Source organism: Opisthocomus hoazin, chromosome 9, assembly GCF_030867145.1.
Source record: "Opisthocomus hoazin isolate bOpiHoa1 chromosome 9, bOpiHoa1.hap1, whole genome shotgun sequence".
In the NCBI taxonomy this organism is placed as follows: domain Eukaryota; kingdom Metazoa; phylum Chordata; class Aves; order Opisthocomiformes; family Opisthocomidae; genus Opisthocomus; species Opisthocomus hoazin.
In genome coordinates, this window is record NC_134422.1 from 35,678,410 (window position 1) to 35,702,947 (window position 24,538).

At 42.4% G+C, this 24,538-nt stretch overlaps 1 protein-coding gene across 2 annotated transcripts in view; it reads left to right on the forward strand.

The window, feature by feature from the left end:
* DRC11 (dynein regulatory complex subunit 11) overlaps nucleotides 1-23,840 on the forward strand; it is a 109,650-nt gene extending 85,810 nt beyond the window's left edge. For both annotated transcript variants that reach the window (XM_075430249.1, XM_075430250.1), the window contains 5 exons: nucleotides 2,661-2,860; nucleotides 11,369-11,455; nucleotides 14,949-15,126; nucleotides 18,721-18,959; nucleotides 23,328-23,840. In XM_075430249.1, coding sequence (XP_075286364.1) covers nucleotides 2,661-2,860; nucleotides 11,369-11,455; nucleotides 14,949-15,126; nucleotides 18,721-18,959; nucleotides 23,328-23,441 — 818 coding nt within the window. In that variant the 3' untranslated portion in view covers nucleotides 23,442-23,840. The remainder of the gene's footprint in view (nucleotides 1-2,660; nucleotides 2,861-11,368; nucleotides 11,456-14,948; nucleotides 15,127-18,720; nucleotides 18,960-23,327) is intronic.
* Nucleotides 23,841-24,538: the final 698 nt, after the last annotated feature.

Below are 24,538 nucleotides of genomic sequence, written 5' to 3' on the forward strand. Positions count from 1 at the left end.
ATAGGGCAAAAGGGCTGATGTCTCCCTGTCTCCTATTCTGGCAGATAGAGCAGAGACGACACAGAGCTGCTGCTTTTCCCTCGCCTCTGCTCACCTTCCAGCAGGACCAGCACTCAGGCTGCTCTGTGGCTCTCCCGCATCCCCCAGAAAGGCTCGGTGGGCCTTGGAGAGTACAGAGCAACAGTGCACAAGTCTGCTTCATTCGGGTTTCGGGTAGAGAAGTGTGCTCCTGCTGCCCTACAGACCAACCTGAAGAGTCAGGTTAACAAACAGGATACTGGCAGCACCCCTGCCTTCAACCAAGATGGGACTCTTCCCACTTAAAACACTCTCGACTGGTTTCGGGTAAATCCTCAGAGGCCGGCTGTGAGTTTGACCACAGCCAGCTAGGAGAGAGCTCAGCAGTTATCCCTGTCTGCACTGACTGCAGTGTGGTATTTCACATATCAGGTAACTCCTCCAAGGTTATGTTTTAACACCATCTAATCTAGTGAAATCAAGCCCCAAGACACCCCCCCCAAGGCAAGAGGAAAGAGAACCCATAAATTTTCTGCCATTTATAAAATTGGCTAAAAATCTAGGAAGAAGAGACCCCGCGCTAGTTAAACAAACAGAATGTATTTGCAACAGCAGTTTGAAAAATGCCTTTGATAAAAAAAAAAAAAGAGGTATTGCATGAGCCAAAAAAAAAAGGCACAGGAATGTTTCACCTTTTGGGTGATATGTTATGGATGACATTTTACTTAATTGGCCTCAGAACTAGTTAATCATTACATAATTGTGTATGTGCAGAAGTGAAAGTTTTTCTCAAAATAGTCATCTAATGGCAAGAAAAGCTCCAGCTTAAATGGCATTGAGAAAATTATAAGCAGTTGAAAGGAGAAGTAGAAGATATACTTCATCTTTAACCACGCAGGAGTCTGCTGCTCCCCTTGTAATAAATCTATGTGTAATAGTAATAGATTGGTATGGAAAGACCAAATATTAATAAAGCCTGGGTGGCTGACAACTTCACTACATCCTGCGCAGTGGTGGAATAATGGCATTCATCTTAGCACTCCATTCATTGTCATTTATTTGGGATGTTAAACCATCAGGACACAGACAGGCAGCCTGACTGGATTTGGTTTTAAATACTTTTTTACCTAGCTGTCTCCCTTAACCCTGAGAACTTTTCCAGGCTAAACCATAGGCTCCCTCTGCAGCCCATCACCTCTGGGGCCAGTTTCCCCCACTAGTCCCATTGTCTGATAGACACCAGTCCCAAAGACCTGCAGAAGTAGTGGACGCTCACATGGATTGTCAAATCTGACTTTGTGACAGCCACTACTACTGACACAGGACATTTTTAGGCATTGAGGCAGTGACGTTACTGGAATGCCAGGGGGTATGGATAAAGCATTTGACATTTCCTGCTACTTCCATCTCTGGAGGTTCACCTGTGCTTAATCCATACAGTGACAGAGCTGCAGGGAAGACAAGTTCTATCACTGTCAGTCACCTAAATCTCTCTCTGTGGTTCTGTTTTTACAACACAGGCATTTCTGCTTGATTTTCCCAGATGATGGAGCATATTTCTTACAGCTCAGAATGAGTTTACCTGGAGCATCCATAGAAACAGATTTAAAGATGCTGAGCAGTCATCGCTGCTGGCAGAGCAAGTGAAGCATAGCAACTCTGGCATTTGCTCACCCAAATATAATGAAGGCAACAGCAAAGGATCCACCTGCTCCTAGCAGATGCTTCGTACCTGCTCTGCAACATGCAGCTGCCATGTTCCATATATTGGCTCCACTGCACATGAGCTGACACCACACTCAGCAGGCACGCATAGAGGGGTATCAGCAGTGAAGGATTTTGAAGCAGAGCTAGCCTAAGTGACAACAGTCAGTCTCCAATGTTCACTGAACAGCAATAACATTTAAGAGGAAATATCATCCTAAAAGGGAAGTGCAGGCAGAAGTTAAAGGAGAGAAAATAAAACACATGGTAGCATTTGATTTCAACATCACTGACAAACACAGCCCCAACAGGTAATCCATTAGTTTATTTTCTTTAAAGATGAGGAAACTGGAAGGCGTTGTTTCAGACAGGAGGAGAAAGGAATGCTGCTAGCCCTATGTGCAACGGGAGTCCACACCGGTGTCCTGTTGCAGAAAGTGAGGGCCTGCTCTGACAAACGCAAAGGTCAGAGCCACAGGTACATCTCTAACTCAACCTCTGCCCAACAGCTGAGGGAGGGAGCGAACAACCACCGTGCAACTGAAGGCAAGTGTCCCTGAGCAGAGCACCAGGCTTGTCTATACACATAGCCACCAGCAGCAGTTCCATTTCAGTGCTCGTATCTTGTGTCCATCCTCAAAAATTTACCTATTAATTACCTTTCTTTTAGCTTGCATAGATTTAGAACTGAAGTTCACACATCAGAAGGTAAAAAATAAGGGTGGTAGAGTTTTGCTGCAAACAGGGATGTTAACTCCGATACGCTATGGCCACAGCTCTGGTTATACCAAAGTGAACTCAAGCACTCATGTCATATTAAGGAAACAATGAATTCACGTTATAAATTATTTACAGTGAAGAAAAAAGGAAGAATCATTCCACTACCTTTATGACAGACTTAAATGAAAGCAATAACAGTGCCTTACAACTTTTTACAGGTTCCCAAACAGTCCATGAGAAGGCTCCTGTGACGAAAGCCTTGTTACTAGCTGGACCTGCTGGTGTTGGAAAGAAAATGCTGGTCCATGCCATCTGCACAGAAGCAGGAGCCAACCTCTTCAACTTATCTGCTTCCAACATCACTGGGAAATATCCAGGCAAGGATGGCCTGCAAATGATGCTTCACATGGTTCTCAAGGTACTGTATTTTGTGTACTTCTCTACAAAGATGGTTCAGTTCATCACATCTTCTGTGGAACAAAAAGGGAATTGAATTGTAGTTCCTCCATACCGAGGAATATACACACCAGTCATATGAGGGAAAAGCTGCCCAAGGTCCAAAGGAATGCCAGCCCAATTTGAAATTCCTTCCCTGCTTTCAAGTTTTCAAAACCACTTGTTGACAGCCAGTGTGTGCACCGCTGTGGAGGATTTAATGCGCTTTGAGAAATCACTCATAGTAGCCACATTTTTCACATTAACATTTGTGCAAGCATTGTGTTACCTTGAATATGAAAAACATCATAGATAAAGAAAATTCTCTTCTCTGTTTATATGCACATCAGTCAGGAATGCTTGCCATGCAGCATTTAATCAAATACTAGACTGGAGATGGCCAAAAATTTCCTCTCTGGGACTGTTGCTGTAAACAGCTCTCCCCTATATGGCTCTCTGTTTACCTATCAGGAAGCTTTTCAAAAGAGTAAATCCTAGTTCAGGATTACATTAACAGAAATGTATGAGAAGACTGGAAATGAAAGCAGGCATATGAGCTGTGAAGAACATATCCCACGTCCTCCTTAGAAAAAAGACACTATCCTGGCAGGATTTCTTCCACATTTTAAGTCTTTAGCATTTCTGCTAAGGAAGGAACCTGGTAAACATTTCCAGACAAAATACTCTTAGAAAGAAAAACCACAGTGCACACACACTAGAAAAAGCCAAGTACAATATTTTTCCAGTGCCAGAGGCCTACTAAAAGACTGAATTCAAACTGGCCTTCCCTGGGATTTATCAGATGTATTTTATTAAATCCAGTATTAGAGCAGGTTTTGTGACAGGTGCCTCCATCCCTAGAAAAGACAGGTTTCACAGTTAAAGGCAAAGCAATCCCCAAGGACCCCATTTCTTGCTGGTCAGAGCAGTGCCTAAGGAAAAGCGACAGTTCTGTGATCACGCAGCTTTGATGCCGTAACACTAACACTGGGTCTAGCACTCCCTGACACAAGCTAGTGCCATTAGACTGAGCTAAAACTCCCTCTGCTCCGCACATTTCACCCTTCTCCACTTAGTTTCTCTGCCCTCATCAATAGCAAAGCTCGGGTCTGGCTGCAGGCACTGTGCACACACACACCATCCTTTCCATCATATAGTCCCTGCTAGAGCACAATGACTTTAAACACACAGGAGAAAGGAGGGCAGCTTTTTTCACTCCTGTAGAAGGTTCCAGCTGAAGATATTAAATTTTTTATACATACCTATATAATATATACAATAACTAGAACATAGATAAAACACCTCTGTACATCTATACACATTAGATATGTAAGTATATACACACACAATACATATATATGCAGGTAAGTATAGACATAGGTCTATAAAAACCCTTATATTCTTCCACATTACTTAAGAACAAATGGAAACATTATCCAACACCTCCCCCAGAATTATGGGTAGTGGTCCAGCTTACTTCTCTACTGTAGCTCTTGCATAAGCAGCAATGACACTTCAGTGAACCTCCATGAGTTACCAGGATGGAAGTTGCTCGCAGTCAATCACGTGGAACAAGGGCTGTCCAGGCACTTGCTTATCAAAAAGTGCCTTGTACTAACTACAACAGCAGTACTGCTTCAAACTCTGCTCCTCTAATAACAGAGCAAACAGCACAGAGTATCTCTTTCCAAGGGATACTTTATCTGCATGTTCATTTCTCTGCAAATTCTCAATGACAGAGCATGGGCCTGTCTTAGCATTATTCAAAACATCTATGTTGTATTTCTATTCCCTGTCCCTTTGGTTGTTTCACCTCTCTCTGTGCCACCTTCTGTGCCTGTAGCCGAGTCACTGATTTGTCTGATCTGCTGATGATCTCAACTCAGATTCTGAGGTTCTCAGAGCCAGGCTGGAAGCAATCCTCCATCTACACAGGCTCTCACCTTTACAGTTACAATCCCACTTTCTCTGGTCTTGACAGTGCCAAATGTGTCTCCTTTTTCCCACCTCTGGGAACTCTTAAGTCCCTGCCACAGCCATCCACTCCATTTGTCCTGCCATCAGTTGCTGCTTCTTTACAACATCCAATGCTCCCATCCAGTACCATAGTCCTGCACCTGGGATGAGTAGCTCCAGCAGAACAAAGAGGTCCAGGCTGTAGCCCACCAACTAGACAGCAGCTTTGCAGCAAAGGCCTAGGGGTTAAGGACAACAAGTTGAACATGAGTCAGCAGTGTGTCCACGCAGCAGAGAGTCAGCCATGTACTGGCCTGTATCATCAAGAGTGTAGTCAACCACACAAAGCAAGTAATTATTCCTCTGTTTGGCACTTATGAGACCACAACTGGATACTGTGTCCAGTATGGGACTACCCTGTTACAAGGCAAGTATTAACAAGCCTGGCACAGAGAACAGGGCCAGACTTTTCCCAGAGGCACACAGCGATAGGACAAGAGGCAATAGACAAAAGTTGCAAGAAGGGAAATTGTTTGTATGTTAGGAAAACAGCTCCACAAGGAAACAAAGGATAAGGAATCTTTTCTATCCCAGTTTGCAGAAATCTACCGTTACCCAAGCTGAAGCAAATACAAGGGCAACACACATTGCAAACAAATTCCTGATGAACACTGGTATTTGTCAAAAAAAGTTTATTTTTCACCATAGAAAAAAATTCTCATGTAAACACATTTGAATTATCGTAAGAGTACAATATAGAGTGGCACAGAAGCCATGGAAGTGAATGATACCCTGCAGCTGACATGTAGCAGTTAATATTCACAGCGCTCAGTCTACTATCAGACACACCAATGCACACCTTGTTAAAGTGCCTTGCACGAAGGTGATCACTGAAAGATTCACCACGTCTCTAATCAGACACTTCTGCTCATGGCTTTTTGCCAACAGTAACTGTTGTCAAGCAAGCTTTCTATTCCAGCTTTCCAGAAGCATCTTTACATACAGTTAGTCAAGCAGAATACAGACCTTCCACTTATAGTTGTAAGTGAATGACAGGAAACATGACAGCCCTTTTTCTGTTATCTTATGATCCATGTAACCATTGTTAAACACCAAGATTTAGTGAATAAGAATTAATGGTGCTTTGTGATAAAGGCAAAGTAACCTTGCACTTTTGATTACCTATCACATATGCAAACAACAGTTTCTGTAATCAAAGGAAACTCTGGAGAGCATAAAATGACCATTAGGAAACTTTCCGTCCATAAATGAGTGTTGGCTGCTGGCAGTTGTTTTGTGGGAGACACCCTAAACAAGTGAATAGCATTGGAAAAAAATGAAACTTTAATCTGTTTCAGATGCAAGAGCCAAATTCTTTTTTCCCCCCTCCTTTATTTCGGGGAGGAGACTTGCAAGAGACATACCAGCCCTGATCCAAAAGAGAGGCTTGTGTGTTACTCAAAGCAGGCACTTTAAATGTCATGCGGAGGAAATGACTTCTCATACCAGAGCAGGAAAACACCGACATTTCAATCGGCCTATTCAAAGGAAATGTAAGGCAGATAAATGTTGAATAAGAAAACTATGGAAAGAAGCTGCAAACACCAAGCCCAAGCACTTGTGTTCTCCATAAAGACACAGCAAAGCCTGCCAGGTTGGCTCTGCTTTGGAGTGAAAAGAGAGGATCTGTCTCTAATATAGCACTTCTCAGCAGTCCCCAGAACAAAACTCATCCTTCAAGTGTGAACCAGAACATGCTGGAATATTTCCATTAAGCCACATTTTCCATGTATTGAGCCAACTTGCACTCAACGGAGCTCTCTGCCAGCTTGTGCCAGCCAGTGGCATGGCTCTCCCATGTTCCCATCAAGGCATGAAACACTGCAGCACCACCACAGCTTGTACAAAAGAAGCAAAGAAGGATAGTGAAGGATGCATAGAAGCAAAAGCACATCCAGGAATGATCGAGAAGGTGGAAGGTATGACTCCATGACACAGAGGTACAAAAATGCAGGTAGTTCATAAAGCTTAACTCCAAGGCAATAAAAGTGACAAGCACTGGCCTTCCATTAGCAACCATAAGGCAGCCATCAGGTTAATCACTACCAGAGTGAGACAACCCCTCTCGGGTCCTTCACCAGGGCACACAGAAAGCACATTGTACAAGAAGCCACACATGGGAAGGTGTTATTAGTGCAACACTGACCAGGCTAAAAGGTTGGGAAAGAGGTGGCCAGGAGGAAATACCAGCGCAGAAGGCGTGTATGTGGATCAACAGCTCAGTGTGTGCTGTGCAGCTGTCTTTACTGAACAGGGAATTTTACAGAGCTGCAAACTACAGAAGTGTTTCAGCACTGTCGCTGTTAGGGGACTCTTATCAGACTATTTGATTATGCTATTTAGCAAGTCAGAGTTGACTGTAAAAGTGTCATACCAAAAAAGGAATGCGATGGAGTTCATTTAAGATTAAAAGATGTAATCCCAGCCTTTAGAGGCAACATAATTTTGAAGTCTGTCAATTTTTTTTCCACTGAATCAGGTTCATTTATTAGTAACAACTGCTGTATTGTCCCCGCAGACAGGTCATTTTTTAGACAGTGTGAAGAATGAGGTACAGTTTACCCTAGCACATTGACAGAAGTATCTGTGTATTTCGCATTTCCATGCCACACAACACACTTCCATTACAGTTGAAATTTGGCAACAATACAGTCAGGCTTTCTTCACCCTTTCTCCTGGTGCAGTTCAGCCTGCTAGAAGCCTAGACCCTTTAAATGTGAAATATCACCGGTGCTCAAACATACAGTGTTCTTTCTGTGACAAAGCAGCTTTACCTTTTGTTACTCTAATGTCAAAAAAATGAAGTGCATCTTGTGGGAAGACAGTATGTATAGTTATTTTCTGTCTAACAAACCAAACTACAGTGGCATCAAGACTGTAGCCCTGGAATATTTGCCTGGCAAGGCTCCCACAGAGAAGTTCTAACAACAGGTTTCAGTGTCTTGCTGCTTCGGAGCAATTCTGTGAATGTGAACTACAGAGGATTGAGCAGTTTGACAGCAAACTGAGCTTCCAGAAAAATCTTAGTCTCGGGTCTTTTAAAAGTATTCCAAAGCTTGCAAGTTTGGAGGAGCCTTGTGCACATGTCCCCTGCAAGAATCAAGTTTCTGTATTTTTCAAGTGTGTGCAATTTAACTGTTAAACTCTGGCTCTCAGGTTTAAAAAGTTTAACCCGAGGCTTTCAAAGAACGCGATTTGATCTTTGGTGAATGTTGACAGACGGCGGGACGAGCAGGCTTTTTTCGTGATGATTTTCCTGAAGAGCGAAGCAAAGCTCGGTGCGGTATTAGAAGGGTTAAGGGGCCATCTGCTGGCAGCTCCCACAAACCGTCGCATACAGCAAAGCTAATAAAATTTCAATTACAAATTAATTATGTACAGTGCATTTAATTATCCATGGATTCAAACTGTCCATGGATAATTCAAATGAAGCGCTTCCACGGGGGATATACAGTCTGCTATGTATCTGCCAACAATTTAAATTAGATGCCAATGGATTCTGGGTGTCTGATCTGTCTTTGGAAAAAAAAGAAGCAACTGGCCACAAATACAGTGTGTTGAATTTGGTCATATTAATGTTTACCAACACCAGAAAATTACACACAGACCACTTTATACGTTTAGATCATTGCCTCAAAACAGAAAGCACAGGAAAGTATCTAAGAAAGATAGAACTGAGCTTATTCAGTGCTTTTCTGCTTACCAGGTGGGGGAAATAAAGGGGACAAAAAAAAAAAAGACAACTGCAGGTGTGAAAACAGCAAGTACTTTTCTTTAGGAGTTAAAATGTAAGTATAGTCTGATTGAAAACTTAAGGCCCCATTTTAGAGGGCTGCTAACCACAGAATCCATCTCTGAGCCAAATGGGGAAGATCTGCACGTCCTCGACTGCAGTGGCCCCACTGAAGGGACAACATGGTTCCCTTTGAAGTACACAAGCAGATTTCAACCATCTCCAACAGCTTTTACAGCCTCTGTCACCTCCCCCACCCTTATTCCCCCCATCACATCACACTGCAGCATCAGACACGCAGGTATGGAGAATATATCACAAACCAGCTATGCGGCTCCCCACACATCGTACAGCTGCATTACCCGCACAAAGCAATACCACCAGAAGAGGACTGTTCTCCTCAGGAAGCAAACGCACAGCACCTCTTTGCGTTAACATTAGGACATGCCTTAGCAGAGAAGTAACCCTTGTCAGCAGCTGAGACTAACAGCATTATAAACACAAGAAATGTGGGGAGAAAGCACCACAATAACAGCAGATCCCACAGAGTCTATTGGGGTGGTGGCATGTGTGCACACAGTCTGTGAACTAGAGTAGACAGGGTGCCACCAGCCCAGTTTTCACTCGGGCAAAAGGCAGGCTTCAAGGGGAACAATCTCCCATTGCCTCATGTCCCGCCTGACACTGTCTCCAGGCTCGCACAGAGCAGGTTGTTATCTTATGTTTCAGAAGGTAAAAGTCACCATCAGAAACATCAGAAAGCCCCAGCTGATAGTCCAATTCATTAGTGGTGCTGAGTTCAGTAAGGGCCTCCGAGTCGGTTTCCACACATCACGATAGATTTCATAGCTGGTGCATGAAATGCAAACACAGTTCTTTAAGAAGCTGCAGATATTTTTTAGCAATTTAAACCACACCTATGTTTTTCTTTCCAAGTCTTAATCTTACAAAGAATGCTAGTTATCCTATCCCTGTTATATGACCATGCTACCACATTACTCTTCTCTCACCACTTATCTCCAAGCCTGTTTACAGACATCCAGGAGCTAACTGAATTCACCTGCAAGTGCGAATCCGTAGGACTGACTTGCACTTGCTGCAGGTATCCGAGCCCCTGACTAGCAGGACACCCAGCAGAAAATCCTCAAGTCTAAGCCTGCTACACAGCTCAGTTCAGTGAAAGCCACAGGCTTGCCTTGTCAAAGGCACCTTGCAGAGTGTGTACAGGAATATGCCAAACGTACCTCTGAAAATAGTTAAATAGGGTAGATAAAAAAAGCATCTGGCCTTAAAAAGGCAGATGATATCACTGTACAATTTCAATCTGTCATTTTATTCCAGCTTGTAGACTCAATACACTGCTGAACTGAGAAGTTACCCCTGAAGTTGTACATGCAGATAGACATTCACACAACTGCCTAGGTCCACACACTGGTTTCTGCAGGTTTTTCATATTATCTTTCATGACATGTTTTTATTTTTTAAATCCTCATTATTAGTGCTAAAGATTGAAGTTCCTGCCTTGCAACAAAGGAAAAAGCTGTTTTCCTCAGTGAAATCATTCTGAACATGGAGGTTCCACTTGACATAGTCTAGGACTGACGAGTAACCGCAAATAAAGCGTCACATGCTGAAAACAACATTGTTTCCACTTCATCCCATCAGCAGCACAGCAGAGCAAACAAGTTTAACAGCCCTCATCTACTATTCTTCTCCCCTATCTTCAATCCTTTTTTACTGTACAGACACACACATGCTTGGGGCTTTTGAAATGCGTCCATAAAAATGAACTGCAGTGTTTTGAAGCAAGATGTTCATGACTTCATTCCTCCTGCACTGTCTGTCAATCAGACGCTGAGCTTATGATGTATACAACCTATTGATTTTGTAAGCTTCCTTCCTGGAAGCAGCAGTTTCAATGGGGGGAAAAAAAGAGCAGGAAAGAATGCTGTCTCTCTCGTTACCCGTTGACTCCTCGAGCCATCACTTTTGTTGCTGAGCAAACTAGCACAGCTCTGAGAGCCGCTGGAAAGTGATTAAAATTTGGCAGCAGAATGTCTAAACCACTGGCGTTTCTATAGCAATGGGGAGAGCGCAAGATGTGAAAAAGCCTGTAGCATTGCTGCCATCCTGCTGTGAACCAGAGGTATAGTGCCTCTAACTTCAGAGCCGGAAAGCCCATTTGTATAGCCACACACCCCCCAAACCCCTTCAAATTTAACAGGTTCCAATATAATTCTTGGGCTAACTGCAAATTAAGTGCTATTTCGTAAGCCAGAAGATTGCGTATCAGCCTGTTTTGCTTAAAGATCAATACCCTCATTTCTCATGCAATAGCCACGTCTTGCCTGTCTCCCCATGTGTATTGCCCTTGGAAAACCAGAGAGGTATGCTACGGGCAAGGGCAGCCAGTCTAAAGCTGCTGCTGGTCTGTCGTTTGCCACTGAACTCAAAGTCCAGGCTTCCTTTTTCAAAACTGCAACGGAATTTGGGTTGAGAAGTTTAAGAACACAACTATGCTTATCTTTATGTTAGGTTCCCAACTAGAAACAGTTTGATTTGCCAGGACTGCTGAGCAGAGCCAGTGCTATCTATGAGTGCTGAACTTTTCTGGAAAAAAATTAAACCAGGCTAATTTTAACTGCTGAAATACAGATTCAAAAGCATAACTGTAAGCACCCAGGTATGAAACTGTAGTCATTTTAATCAACTTCCTGCCTTCCCTCCCCCATTTTCTCTTAGGTGGCTAAGCAATTGCAGCCTTCAGTTGTGTGGATTGGAGACACAGAAAAAATATTTTCTAAAGCAGTGTCGAAAGCTGATGAAGAGGTGAGTTGCTCCTTTTTTATTCCAGTGCAAGTAATTTCTCCCATTGAATTACAGCTGACACAAATGGACAAGTGTATTTCTTCGCTCAGCACATACCAGTATGACCAGATCTGCCAAAGCTTGCTTGATAATACCTTGTCTCACTAACATTTCTTTTAAGAGTCTTGTGACTTCTTAAAAACCTCTAATAGGTCACATTTCTACCCACCTATACTTGCTTAATTTAAAAATAGTCCAGTCACTGCTCATCAGTGCACTGAAAAGTAGAAGAGAATAATGGAGAATTTCAAAATATGAGGCAAGAAACTAAAAGTTAAGATGAGCTTAAATTGTTCAGCTCTATTAATTTGAGAAATTGGATGGAGCCAAAGTGAACAATAAAGTAACAAGGATAAATTTCCACTGTGAAAACAAAGAGCCTATCTTGAATAGTTACATTTACAGATTATTTTCTTTGGACTCCCACGAGTCTTATCACCATTGCTTCCATTCCTTCCTCCCTTGTGCAGCTTCCCCACTACAAAGAAAATTAAAACGCTGCCCAATAGGCACAGCAACCCAACCACTGCAGAAGAGAGCTATTCACCTGAAATCCTAATTAGATTCATGCTGTTTGAAAAATATTTTACTTTTAGAGCCCTATGTGAAAAATTAAGCCTTTTTTTAAGGTGAGTCCTGTGCATTGAGGCAGTGGGATGGACACAAGCCTGTGTTTTGGAAGACCAGTGAAGCATCACCTCGGATGAGGCTGTTGCTTCTGTGTAGGCTGACTGAGCTGATGGGTGTGCAGTAGTTGATGCCCTCTAGTGGTCCCTACACCAAAAGGGAGCCTTTGTCTTGGGCTCAAACCTTGACAGCAAATGCAGATGGGGATTAAAATTGAAGGTAGAGGCCAAAGATTGCCTGGAGTACTCATGATCTTTGTCTGCTTTCATAGCCACCAATAAGGAAAAATTTCTCCCCATGCCTATGTCATAAGTATCACCTCTATGCCTGCTATTGCATCCAGAGACCTGTAGGCATTCCGCAAAGCAAAATGCCTCACGTTCTTCGTGGGAGTGGATGGCTCCAAGCTTGAAATCACTCGAGTCCCACACAGTTCACACCATAACTCATATTTGGGAGCAGAGAGCATGAGACAGGAGGGACAGGCAGTTGTAACTGGCAGCCTGGCTATCCTTCCACAGGAGAACTTCAAGGGTGGGGTGGGGTTTGAAGAATATGAGCCAAGTTCAGTCCTCAGAAGAAGCCAAGGGGAGTGGAAGTCACTTTACTCATCCCACCATGAGATTTCTGGCTCTGTGATTGAGAACCTGCTAAAAAAAGCCTTAAATTCTTCAAATGCCCACTACAAAAGTAGTCTTTCTCCAGTCCTCCCTAGAAGATGCAAAGCAGTCAAATATCAAATATGTTATGGTAACCCAGATTCCAAGGATGATGCAGAAACAGTTCAGTCAATTACATAAATAGGTATCACCTTCATGATTCACCCCACTTTCCTCCAGCTCAGGTCCCCATGGTGGCTGAAATCATAGCTTGCCTCTTCAGCTGCCCTTCTTGCTACTGACACATTTCTTTCAAACATCATTATTAGCTTTCTGGACATATCCCCAAAGTGTGTGCACTATGGACACACATTAGTTTTGCAAGCATGACAGGAGCTGCTGACACATAAATGCCAGTCTGGCTTAGTAGGACTAACATGAGAGTATTTATCTTGGTCTCTAGTACTGGTTCAATCATTTAAAATTAAGGTTGCTACAAGCTGAGCAATGATCACTCGCTGTAACCAACTCTAGATAAGTGGGAATCCATGAGTATCATTTGTCACCCAAAAAACAATGTTCTAAATGCTGTGGATAAATTATGTAACAGCAGCTAGTTTAATCTTCAGCGAAGCCAAGTTCATTACCGAAAGCTTCCCAACAAGGGAATGGCAAAGTCTGGGTAAGAGCTTGTTGTTTTGTTTGAAGTCATGCCCTCAGACAGCAAACATACTGATTCACTGTGGATGGAACAACATCCTTTTCTTCTGAGCAAGAGAAAAGCCAAGACTTCTCCTTTGCTCTAGGGCAGACCTACTGTGCTTACAATGTAGGCCCATTCTTTGGGAGCAAGTGCAGGCATCCCACTCTCCTGGGAGCATTGGGTGCATAGGCACAACAAGGAGGAGATGAAAACATGGCAGCTGGTATTCAGTGATGTCTGTAGGAAGAGTTCATCCGAGAACAAAAGCATGAGCTGGATGTAGCATCCTGGCAAGTAACATGTCCATGCTCCAAAGTGGAAACTAAGCCCTAGCGCAAAGGCATGGTCAACTCATTATCATGATTAAGCAACTGGCAAACTTTGGAAGATGCATAGTATGACCATGAGAAGAAGAATGAGAAAACAGACGTACTATAATTAAGACAAGTTTAGCTAGAAAATAACAGTGTGACTATACCCCAAGACTTTGGGGATTTCTTATTGGTTTCCCAATTTCCCCTCCTCTGTAGGTTTCACTCTAAAGAACACAGCTTTGTCTCCTTTCCATCAGCTATCTGCTACTGCAGACAACAGAAAAAGTGGATCACAAATGTTGTACACACAATGTAGATTCGCAGGTGTTTATTACTGCCTTTTAGCTGAGCAGGCTTGTAGGACAGTTTCCTCCTTATTGACATTAAGGAAGGCTGATCTGAAACTGAAGCTTAAGATTCTCAGGGACCTGCTTGCTATATAGTAAAAAAAGCTCACACAGTGATGTAGAGACTGAAGTTTTCAAGTGACTGTTGGTGACTTCAATATTAAGTCACAATCATTTCTCAAAAGAGGCTTCCAAGTCATGAGGTTTCTCTGATACAGTGTCCTAACCCAGTTCTTCTCTCAGCTTTATTAACGGTGGACTGACACCACAGCAATTTGATTAAGCTTCTCCAACCAATATTCACTTGAACATTATAAAAGATAACTATCCAATAAGATGTTTCACTCAATACTCATCTGTTCTGTAAATAGTAGTTAAATAATTGTTACAAAGTCAAATAGTAAATTATTGCAAAGAAATGAATCCTGAATTCAAAGAGCTTGTGTTCTCAGGTTGGTAGAGCATAACCTCCAAGAGCTGGGAGGATTCTATCTGTTAAGGTTCATCAAGGAGAAATATTGCTTGGACCCACATACCTGAACTTGAAATCAGGATTTCCTCCTTTGAATTAGTTGTTTCCTTCCTGCTTTTCAATAACAGGACCAGCAAATTCAATAGTGAAAGGCACTAGCACTAACACACAGATATATAAGCAGGAATCAAGTGTTTACCAGATTTTCAGAAGACAGGGGCTTTCGACTTAGGTTGAACATCTAGACCGCTTATACTAAATACAACTAGACTACTAAAAAAGACACAAAATCCTGTTTTATATAGCATGTCTACAACTTCACCTCACTAACTCTAAACTGTTGGCATTGACAACAACTCTTTCCTCCTTGTATTTACATGTACACGCTGAAGACGAGCCCAAGACGACTGGAAAAGGTCCTCCCCAAATTCCTTAAGGCTTTGAAAGCACAGGACAGAGTGCTGCTAGTGGGAACCACCAATCGTCCCTTCGATGCTAATCTTAAACTTTTCTGCAAAGTCTACCAAAAAATTATTCTGATTCCTAGACCTGACTATGCTTCGAGATTTGGCAAGTATTTCAAGTGATCCTGTTGATTACTACAGTTTAAAATCCATGTTCATTGTCTGGTTAACCTCAGAACTGACTTTAATCTAATTTCATAGCCCAGGTATGAATTTTTTATTAATTCACACCCCAGGTATGAATTTTCGGGTAATTTCAGTATTGCCTAAATTTTCAGTTCACAACAGTTCAGGTAATACTGACGTAGCCTACTCAAAAGATTAGGTAAGGGAAGTGGAAGCTGGGAGGAGGGTTTAACATACTGTTCTGCGGTGATTAGCATTTCTTTGTGAGTTGTTTAACATGCACCGAGTTCATCTCACACTGTTTTTTCACTGTAGGAAGGAAGAGATCCTATTTCAATACACACTTTCTATTTTAAGCTTTGCTTTTTACACAGGGATTCAGAATTTCTGTTATTCCTATCCATTTTTTATACTCTAAACAACACACTTCAGGCCCCCCCCCCGATAAGTAGAACCATGTCTGGAGAAATGAGTTTTGTCACTGTCAAATTCCACTTCTGTACTTACAGATTGTGAGAGAAATTGTAAAAGCATCCATGATTTTGCATGTTGAGTCTATCAGGTGGTGATAGACAGGCCCTCCCAAGGTCTGCCAAATTCATTGAAGACCCTGTATGCCAAGAGTAAAGTTTATAATGAAAAACTTCTCTTTTGTTACAAGGGCATATAGTGATAGGACGAGGGGTAATGGCTTTCAACTGAAAAAGGGTAGATCTAGGTTAGATATAAGAAAAAAAATTCTTCACTGAGGGTGGTGAAGCACTGGCACAGGTTGCCCAGAGAAGCTGTGGCTGCACCCTCCCTGGCAGTGTTCAAGGCCAGGTTGGACGGGGCTTTGAGCACCTTGGTCTAGGGGAAGGTGTCCCTGCCCATGGCAGGGGGGTTGAAACGAGGTGATCCATAAGGTCCCTTCCAACCAAAACCATTCTACAATTATTAGGCCAGCTTACATGGGTAGAAAAAAAAGACAAATTTTCAAGCATGCAAGTTTGTTTTCAGATTTTAATCACCCTGAAGTCTGGAATAGCTCAACATTGACTAGGAAGAAATGCTCGAAGTTAAGCATAATAATGTGATTCAATTACTGCAAGAAAAATAGTGGTTTGTCCACATCCTTCAGAATCAGCTGTTAGAGAAACTGTTGTTCCCAGAAATAGAATCTTTTTTCCTGTGGTTTTATCACAGATATCATGTGGTTTTTCATATATTTTTCTGGGTACTAAGGAGTCTGGATGTGATGACTCATGAGCAGAAGGGCTGTGTAAGTTGAATCTGAAGATAATGTGGAAAAAAGATTTTGGACTATTCAGAATGGCACCAAAGACTTCAAACTGGGACTCTCAAGGGTGTGTTTCTTCTGTCAGTGTCTCCTATCATGGCTATCCCTGTTGATCACCATATCAACAAAACCAGACTCCCTTCATGCCACTAATCTCCAGTGGATCATCTCCCAGAAGAACACAGTAGTAAAGGAAACCATATTCAAGTTCAGGGACCTCACTACACAAATGTACCTTGGCTAGAATATTGCTCCGTATTGCCACCTTATTACAGAAATCATGCAACTGTATGTGAAGTCCAGTTTATACTGCCTCCCATGGAGGCAGCCAAGGTACTGAGATGATACACGTTTGGGCAAGCTCAAGACAGGTTTTGACGGCCTAGCACATTGTAAATCTCTCCCACATTCAATAATTTTCATAGTGTGGATGGGAAAAGGTCTCGAAGCAAGCTAACATGTGTTTCATGTTATGCTACAACTCTGATGAATTGCTAACAGATAAGGGACATAAGACTGGAGAAAGGAGGTGATAGCAACTGAATTTAGCCGTGTTCACTTCTGAGGGTGGAACCATCACATTCTGGGATTCTCACCACTAACTGGGAGTCAAGAAAAGGGCCAGCCAAAGGGATTTCAACTGCAAAGTTAAGAATGCCCCAAAAAGTTAACTCTTGGCATTTTAAAGCAGATTAAACTTGTAGCTTTACTTCTTTGACATTGTTGCATTTAAGACAGTGCCATTGTTGCTTATTAGCTCCAACCTTCCCTCAAGTTCAACAGAAATACCATCTTTACAGTACAGAGCACTCACCTTCTAACCTTGACATTTTTCAGTGCCTAACACCCAATCTAAGAACTAAAGAAACCTGTTTTGACAGAAAAGCTGTGACATAACAAATATTCATAGCCACAAAAGCCATGACATAGTATTCATAGCCACAGGGCACAAACTACCTGTCTGCTACAGCCCTCTACTTTGTTACAAACCAGAATACTCCACTCTGTGCATGATGGAAGCAACAAACATGCAATGCAAATCATTAAACTGGGAAATTCACTGTCCTGCGCTGGTTTCTCACTATCACCCAGCCAGTCAGTATATCTTATTATGTGTGATCCTACCTGCAACAGCAGCTGTGGCACAAAATGCATGGCTCTGCGTAAGTAGTGCTCACTGTTGTATGCATCAGTTCCTCTTTTCTGAGTTAATGATTCAGCCAATAATTATCGAGCATAGTTATAATTCAAGTGGAAGATCACAGTTTGCCAGAGTGAAAAGTGTAGTACAAAGTTGTCAATAGTTATGGGCACAAGTCCATAGCATCGGCATTAGTCAAAGCAAGAGTAAGGCAGGTTTTTCCCATGACATAACCTCCCCAACATCCAATACCATTAGCTTTCCACCCAACATTTTCATACTACAGATGAGCAGTCAAACACAGGATACTCAAACCACAAGCTGTCTCATTCAAGAACCTTTTTAATCTCTGTGCATAAAACTTATTTTTTCCAAGTGTTCTCATGTAGGGCTTTAAAGCAAAACGTGGTGACATGGCATAAAAGTTTTTCTAAGTTCCCCCAAGACAGACTTGCTTTACAGAGGATAAAACAACAACATTTATTACTCCTATTAATTTGATTTTTTGGAAGCAAAAATCTCAGGCACTTCCCAAACGTTAAAAAACCCCTTCATGTCAGAGGTTCACAGCTAAAAGATACAAACAGGTTCACCATTTAGCTAACAAGCAGAACGCCAATCACAGAAATCTACACCTGGCCTTGACAACATGTGCCTGCATAGCTGGAAGCCTTTGGCTTCCAAGCCAGACATTGAGTCCGCATAGCAGCCCTGAGTTAGCAGGAGTAACCTGTGATCAGGGTCACAGAAATAAAAACAGGCTGTTAATATAGGTTAATATAACTCTACACACCCAAATGGGAACATTCTGGACAGGTTGTCTTTCTGTGTATGCACACATGCATATTTAAGTAGTTCTCGCCATTTTTATACACGTATTCACCTCACATTATATGCTGTTAATGACTTTCTGAAAGTACTGACTGGTAGCCAACAAATGATCACTAAAGGTTGAAGAACAGATGTGCCTAAAGGCTTCTATGCTACAAATCTGTAGATTAAAGAAACAAGCAAACAAGAAAGATTTGAATCTTGGCTTTGCTAACTGATACCCCTTATTTGCCTCGTTTGATTTCAAAATGCAGAAATATTTCTCCTGCTTTGCTTAATGCATGTCTTTGGCATTCTCCCTTTTTCTGGGTGCTGATGAACAGTGCTGTGGAAACACACCATCCTGCAGAACGGTGGAATAATCACCAACTTGCTGAACATAAGCTGCCTAGCAAAGTTGTCTGATGGTTTCACCCAGGGACATATCATCAAGGCAGTGCAAGATGTCCTGAGCGAGCTACGCCTCCTGCGGATGACCAGGAAGCCGCTGAGGACCTCAGAGTTCATGACTTCTCTGGCCCAACATGACCCCGTGTACCAAGAGGAGGAAGAAACATTTAAGGTGACATTAAGAGCTATGTTAACAGTCTGTCTTTCATCGTCCCCTGCCATATCCTTGTCCATGCACATTTGATCTAGACACTGCTAATTCTGCTGATAGGTTGGCACATCACTATTTGAATGATGACGTATGGCTCAACAGCACCAAACGCCCATCTCCCCCATTTTGGGATGGTTGGCAGCCCAGGCTGCTGAATCTGCCAGGCAAACAGGCATTACTACAGGCAGCAACTCTGCATGGGCAACACACCGGGCACACTGCTTTGCTGAACCTGCTGCCTGCACCCAGCTCATGTTGAGCAGAGAGGCCATCATGTGCATGGATAAATCATGCAGGTGCCATTAGTACAGTGCATTGGTCCTTTTTCAGAGCTGACATGTTCAGCAAGCCTGGCTAGATTATCTTCAGAAGGCAAAAAAATGGACATGCAGGGTCAGCAGGGTGCTCCACATAGGAATCAAGTTCTAAGCCCTTATTTGAAAGGATTTCAAACAAGAATTTTCTTATAAAAGGGTTCTCATTACAGGGTTTTACAAAAATTAGTTTCTGCCTCAAACTCCATCCCTCTCCCCACCCTCAGGGCTGTAAAATCCTCAAGGCAAGACCTAGTGCATTTGAGGTGCATTACGTGTACCTCAAATATACATGGATCACCCTGCACACAACTACTTTTTCCACATATGGCTCAATAATAATTACTCTTTCTTTCCCTAGACTAGGATTATTTTTATGTAGTGGTTAATTCTGCTTCCACTGTATTGCATTTGGTTTTCCTAATGATGGGAACAGCTTACCAGGCTTAAGTACAGGTCTACAATTTATTTACTGTAGTGACTTAGTAGCTTAGGGACAGCAGCTGAACTGGAGCTTGAACTATCTAGTTCAGCGCAACACTACAGCTTAGCAGCACTGACACCCCAGAAAAACAGCACAATGTCTGACAGAGGCACTTCAAGTCTACTGAACACCAGTAAAAGCCTTGGCTGCCGAACAGGATAGCCCTGCGACGTACCGGGGAGAGCTGCAGGCAGCCCGTGCCAGGGGCTCTGAATGGCATAGGACTTCTGTACTTAAGCCAAGAGACCCCAAAAGAGCTTTCTCGGTCCCATACCCCTCCAAATTCTACCCAGACATGCTTATAAAACAGCCGATTCTCATGACTAAAAGGTTTCCTCTCCATGCTGCTTTTTGAATCCCCTCTGGTTTTGGATCGCCACAGTGCCTCGCAAGATAAACAGGATGTGGTTTCTAACAACTTGGACCAAGTCTTCCTCCACTGCTAACCTAATGACAGTGCATATTTCTCCCAACCCTGTTGAATACTTTCCAATTTCCATTTAGAGCCATTTGGCTCACTCAGCATAGGCAACATTTGTGATATTTGGCAAATTACTCTTTTTTCCTCATGCTTCCTATCTAAACCAATATCTTTCCTCAGGGAAAGGCTAATGGTTCAGTGTTGCAGCAAAGAAAAAACCCCTGTGTTTCCCAGCTCCAAGTAGTAATCCATTTGTACCCTGAAACATGAGAGGTAGTATTTAGTGCAAGTTTAACTTGAAAATATTATTCCACTTAATATAAACGTGCCAGTTATATACAGCACAAAGTATGCAGGTAGTACTTCATTTCAAACACGGCTACAATGCTACAGTCCTCAGCATCCTATGGCAATGAGATTTCCTTGCATTAATTACAGCTGTTAAGAAAGTATTTCCTTTTATCCATCTTAAATTTGTTTCCTTTATATGTCATGGAACCTTGCCCCAGCACCTGTAATACGGCACAGGGGAATAGGATTGGCAAAATGGCCTCGTGCATTAACTCCAGTATCATCATCTCACACAGAAGCCGCTCTTCCTGAGCCTCTAATCATTGCCATCGCTGAACCTTTTCTGTTGCTTTGCTTTGTCCCTTTTGAAGTGGGGCAGCTAAAGCACAGTATTCAAAGTGAAGATTAGCAGTGTGATGAATCTTTGATTTCTATTCACTGGAAACATGAATCTCTCTTTTCTACATTTATATTCTGCCAGTGTTCCAAAATGAATATAAATAATGCAAAATTTGCAATAATGTGATTTCTTCATTCAATTTACTCAAATTTCTGCCCCAATTATAGATCCACATTTTTGAAATTATAAATTATTGCACCAGTGTGCTTGATACAAATCCTTACACAGAAATAGCTGTAGTCCTAGAGGAGCAAAGGGCAGTCCAAGTAGCACACTACTGCTGCCTGGCAGCAACTGGTACACAATATTTACAACGTGTAAGAAAAACCATGCTAAAGAACTGCAGACATCATCCCTCCAACAAGCAAAGATTTTTAACTCTGATCAGTCACTTACATCTCCCATTCAGTTGCTCATGCATTAGTGATAAATCTACTTTTATTTTAACTGCACCTGAGGAGTTTCCTTCATTAATCCCACATAGCAGTTCCACTAAAGAGTCAAAAGCAGCCATCATCCCATGCAAACAAGCAGGTAACTTAATGCATTGAAACACACGCACAAAGAAATGGAAAGGCAACAAGAGAAGACATCACAAGTCACTCAGCTCCTCCTGACAGATGCAGCAGTCCTTTATCAGCAACGCAGAATAAGCAATGAGGTGACCTCCCCAGTCTGCACCCACCAAGCAGAACTTTCCATCCTACCAAGCTCCTAGCAAGATGTTGGCAGGAGTTAGTCATTCTTTCCTTTTCCCACTGAAGGTCTGGAGAACATCATACCCAGTACAACAAACCCGGGGGGAAGACAGAATTTCTATGGCCTCATGGCCTGTCACACATGGAAGGCCAGAGACATTGCTTCATCCCTAGATACTGCTGGGGAAGTCAATTCCTCATCACAACCACCATCTCGTCCTTCCTATCCCACTCATGGTAGAGGACCATCTCAAGGCCTCTCCCTGCCCCATGTTGTCCCAGCTGTGTCTGTTCTCCCTAACACAGGAATGTCTTGGCCTGAAACCATCTTCAGGACAGCAAAATTCAATTGCCCTGGCCACTGCACTGAGAGCCCAGGAGTTCCTCCCAAACACCTCCCGTGACACCATCCAGATGATGTGGATGCACGAGAGGTTGCATGATGTTTTATTCAGTGGAGTCAGGGTCGTTGGAGGAGGGGTGTTCAGCTAATTGGGGCGATTAGAGCAGAGACCACAGTGCTAGAGCTGCTCAGCAACCAGCTGGACATTTGACAGCTGTCAGACTTCATTTACCTGCTGACAGTATTTAATCTGCAAGACAAGAGATCCAAGTAGGGTGCTTGTCAAAGATTATAAGAAGCATGACACCTAGAAGGACCATCTGGGACTGGGAGAGGAACAGCAGGGCTTTCACTTCCCTCTAAATTTCCAACACATATTAGGAAACTGGACAAGGCAAATTCCTAGAGGCAGCCTTACCAGGCTCAAGCTGGAGGTAGCATTTTGGATGAATCATACGGAAAAGGCAGACTTTACAGGATACCACGTTGGTAGGAAGGTTAAAGACTACCCAAGCAAAGGGCAGAGGAGACACAGTTGTGGCATTAAATAGTGCTCTGTGGTCAGAGGAAAGACATTCATTCATTCATTCCTGGGGCAGCACGTGGATGAATATGGGCAAGAGGGAAGGCATTTTATCAATCATGTCAACACCTAGTGGCATTTTTATCTCTGGTGTAGGCAGGACGTTGTCAATAAAGGTTCCTACACTACATGTGGGGAAAACCTAATTCCAACACACGACTAACTTTAAAGCACTTCCCTCTCCTCCATTTTACATTATTGTCACATGGCCTTGTCGACATTACAGTCCAGGAGCTTGGCAAGTTTTCAGAGCAGCTACACCAAAATCATTTCCAGGTCACAGGACTGTGAACAGGCAGCTGAAAGCAATAAACAGGTTCTTAATGTTTGGGGTTTATTTTACTTCTTAAGCTCTCTCATTGAAATAAAAACTGTCTGGATTGATTTGCAGAGCCATGAGAAGTACATGCTTTGTCTATTGCCAGTTTTCAGACCAGAGGGAGTTTTGACAGGAGCTATATACCTCAGAAATAGGCTTGATCATAGAAGTTCTAACGTTTCCATAACTATAGCAACACAAAAGGCCCAGCTAAGTATTCCTGTTAATGAGACACACTTCAAGCAAGCAATTGCTATACTTGTTATAATAAAGTACTTGGGAGATCTGAGGATTTCATTTCTGCTTCTCCACAAGCCAGCCAAAATTGTAAGGGTTTGGGTTTGTTTGTTGTTTTTTTGTTTGTTTTTTTGGTTTTTTTCCTAAGGAATGCTGCATTGTACTAGTAAAAAGTTGAAGTTCTCTTTTTTCCCTTTTTAAATTTTAATAAAACATACATATGCTTCTTGATTCTTCAGGCTTGGTACGCCAAGACACCGCTCAGTAAAGCACGGATCAGAACACTGGGAGACAGTGAGAAAGCAGAAAAAGGAAAAACAAAAGGAGGAATTAAAAGAAAAAAGAAAAACTAACTTCCTCAAAAATTTTCATCTGGCAGTATCAGTCACAGCTCTACTTCACTGAAAAGAAGACAACATTAGGAAAGCAGACATATCAGAACACTGCACACCAAGTTATAGCTGTTCCAGGAAAGATAATTCCTTTCTGAATTAATATTTAAAAGTTAAAAAAAAATCAGATGAGACATCAATGTGACACGCAGCTCTCAGAGGATAAAGAGTTAATGACCACTGACTTGCTCAAGCATTATTTATTCTATGAAGTTTTAGGGGCAGAGAGGTTCATTACTCAGGACTGTAACATGCCATCAACTTTTAGGCTATACTCATTTATTTCAGCAAGTAACTCTCCTTAAAAATTGATGTCACATTAATGTCTTTCATTACTTTAATATCCTATATGCTTTATAAAACTAACTGCTTTATATATCTGTAAGTCTAATGTGTTACAGTTCTCAATAAAACTATTACAGCTATAAAGACTGCTTTTTAATTGGGATGGATTATAAGACACTTAATGCAATCTACCACAAGCTGAATATTTACGTAGCCACATGAGGACCGGCACCGTTTCACCTTTCGATGTCTCATCACAGACAAACTCACACGTGGATGTTCACAGAAAACATTAATAAGCAGAACAAAAGCAAAAGCAAAGCAGCCAGGTGGTGTTCAGTTTGGTGGATGTCCCGAGAATCTATTTGCAATAGAAAACAATGCCCAATTACCTTGTCTGCACAAACAGCAATATACCTGTTGCTTAAAAAAACCATATGTTGTCATTACAGCTGCTGTTCTGCTATCTGGAATAGGCCTGTTGAGCTTCCTAAAAGGTTGTTTCATGCTGTGTTAAACCCAATCCACCTAGACCTGCTTCAACAACTTCCAAATCCAGTCCTGCAAGCTCTGTTTAAGCAGCTCACTCGTGACAGCCTGCCCCATCCCATTCAGAACCCACACGTACCGCCGTGTACAGATGTAGCCTGTGGGATCACAGTGGCTGTTTATGTGCTCGAGCAGCAAAACCTGAAGCTTGCGGCAGGAATGTCTTCTAGGCAGAAGGACCTGAGACACTTGGAGGCAGAAATTTCCTGACCTTGTGCTGTGAT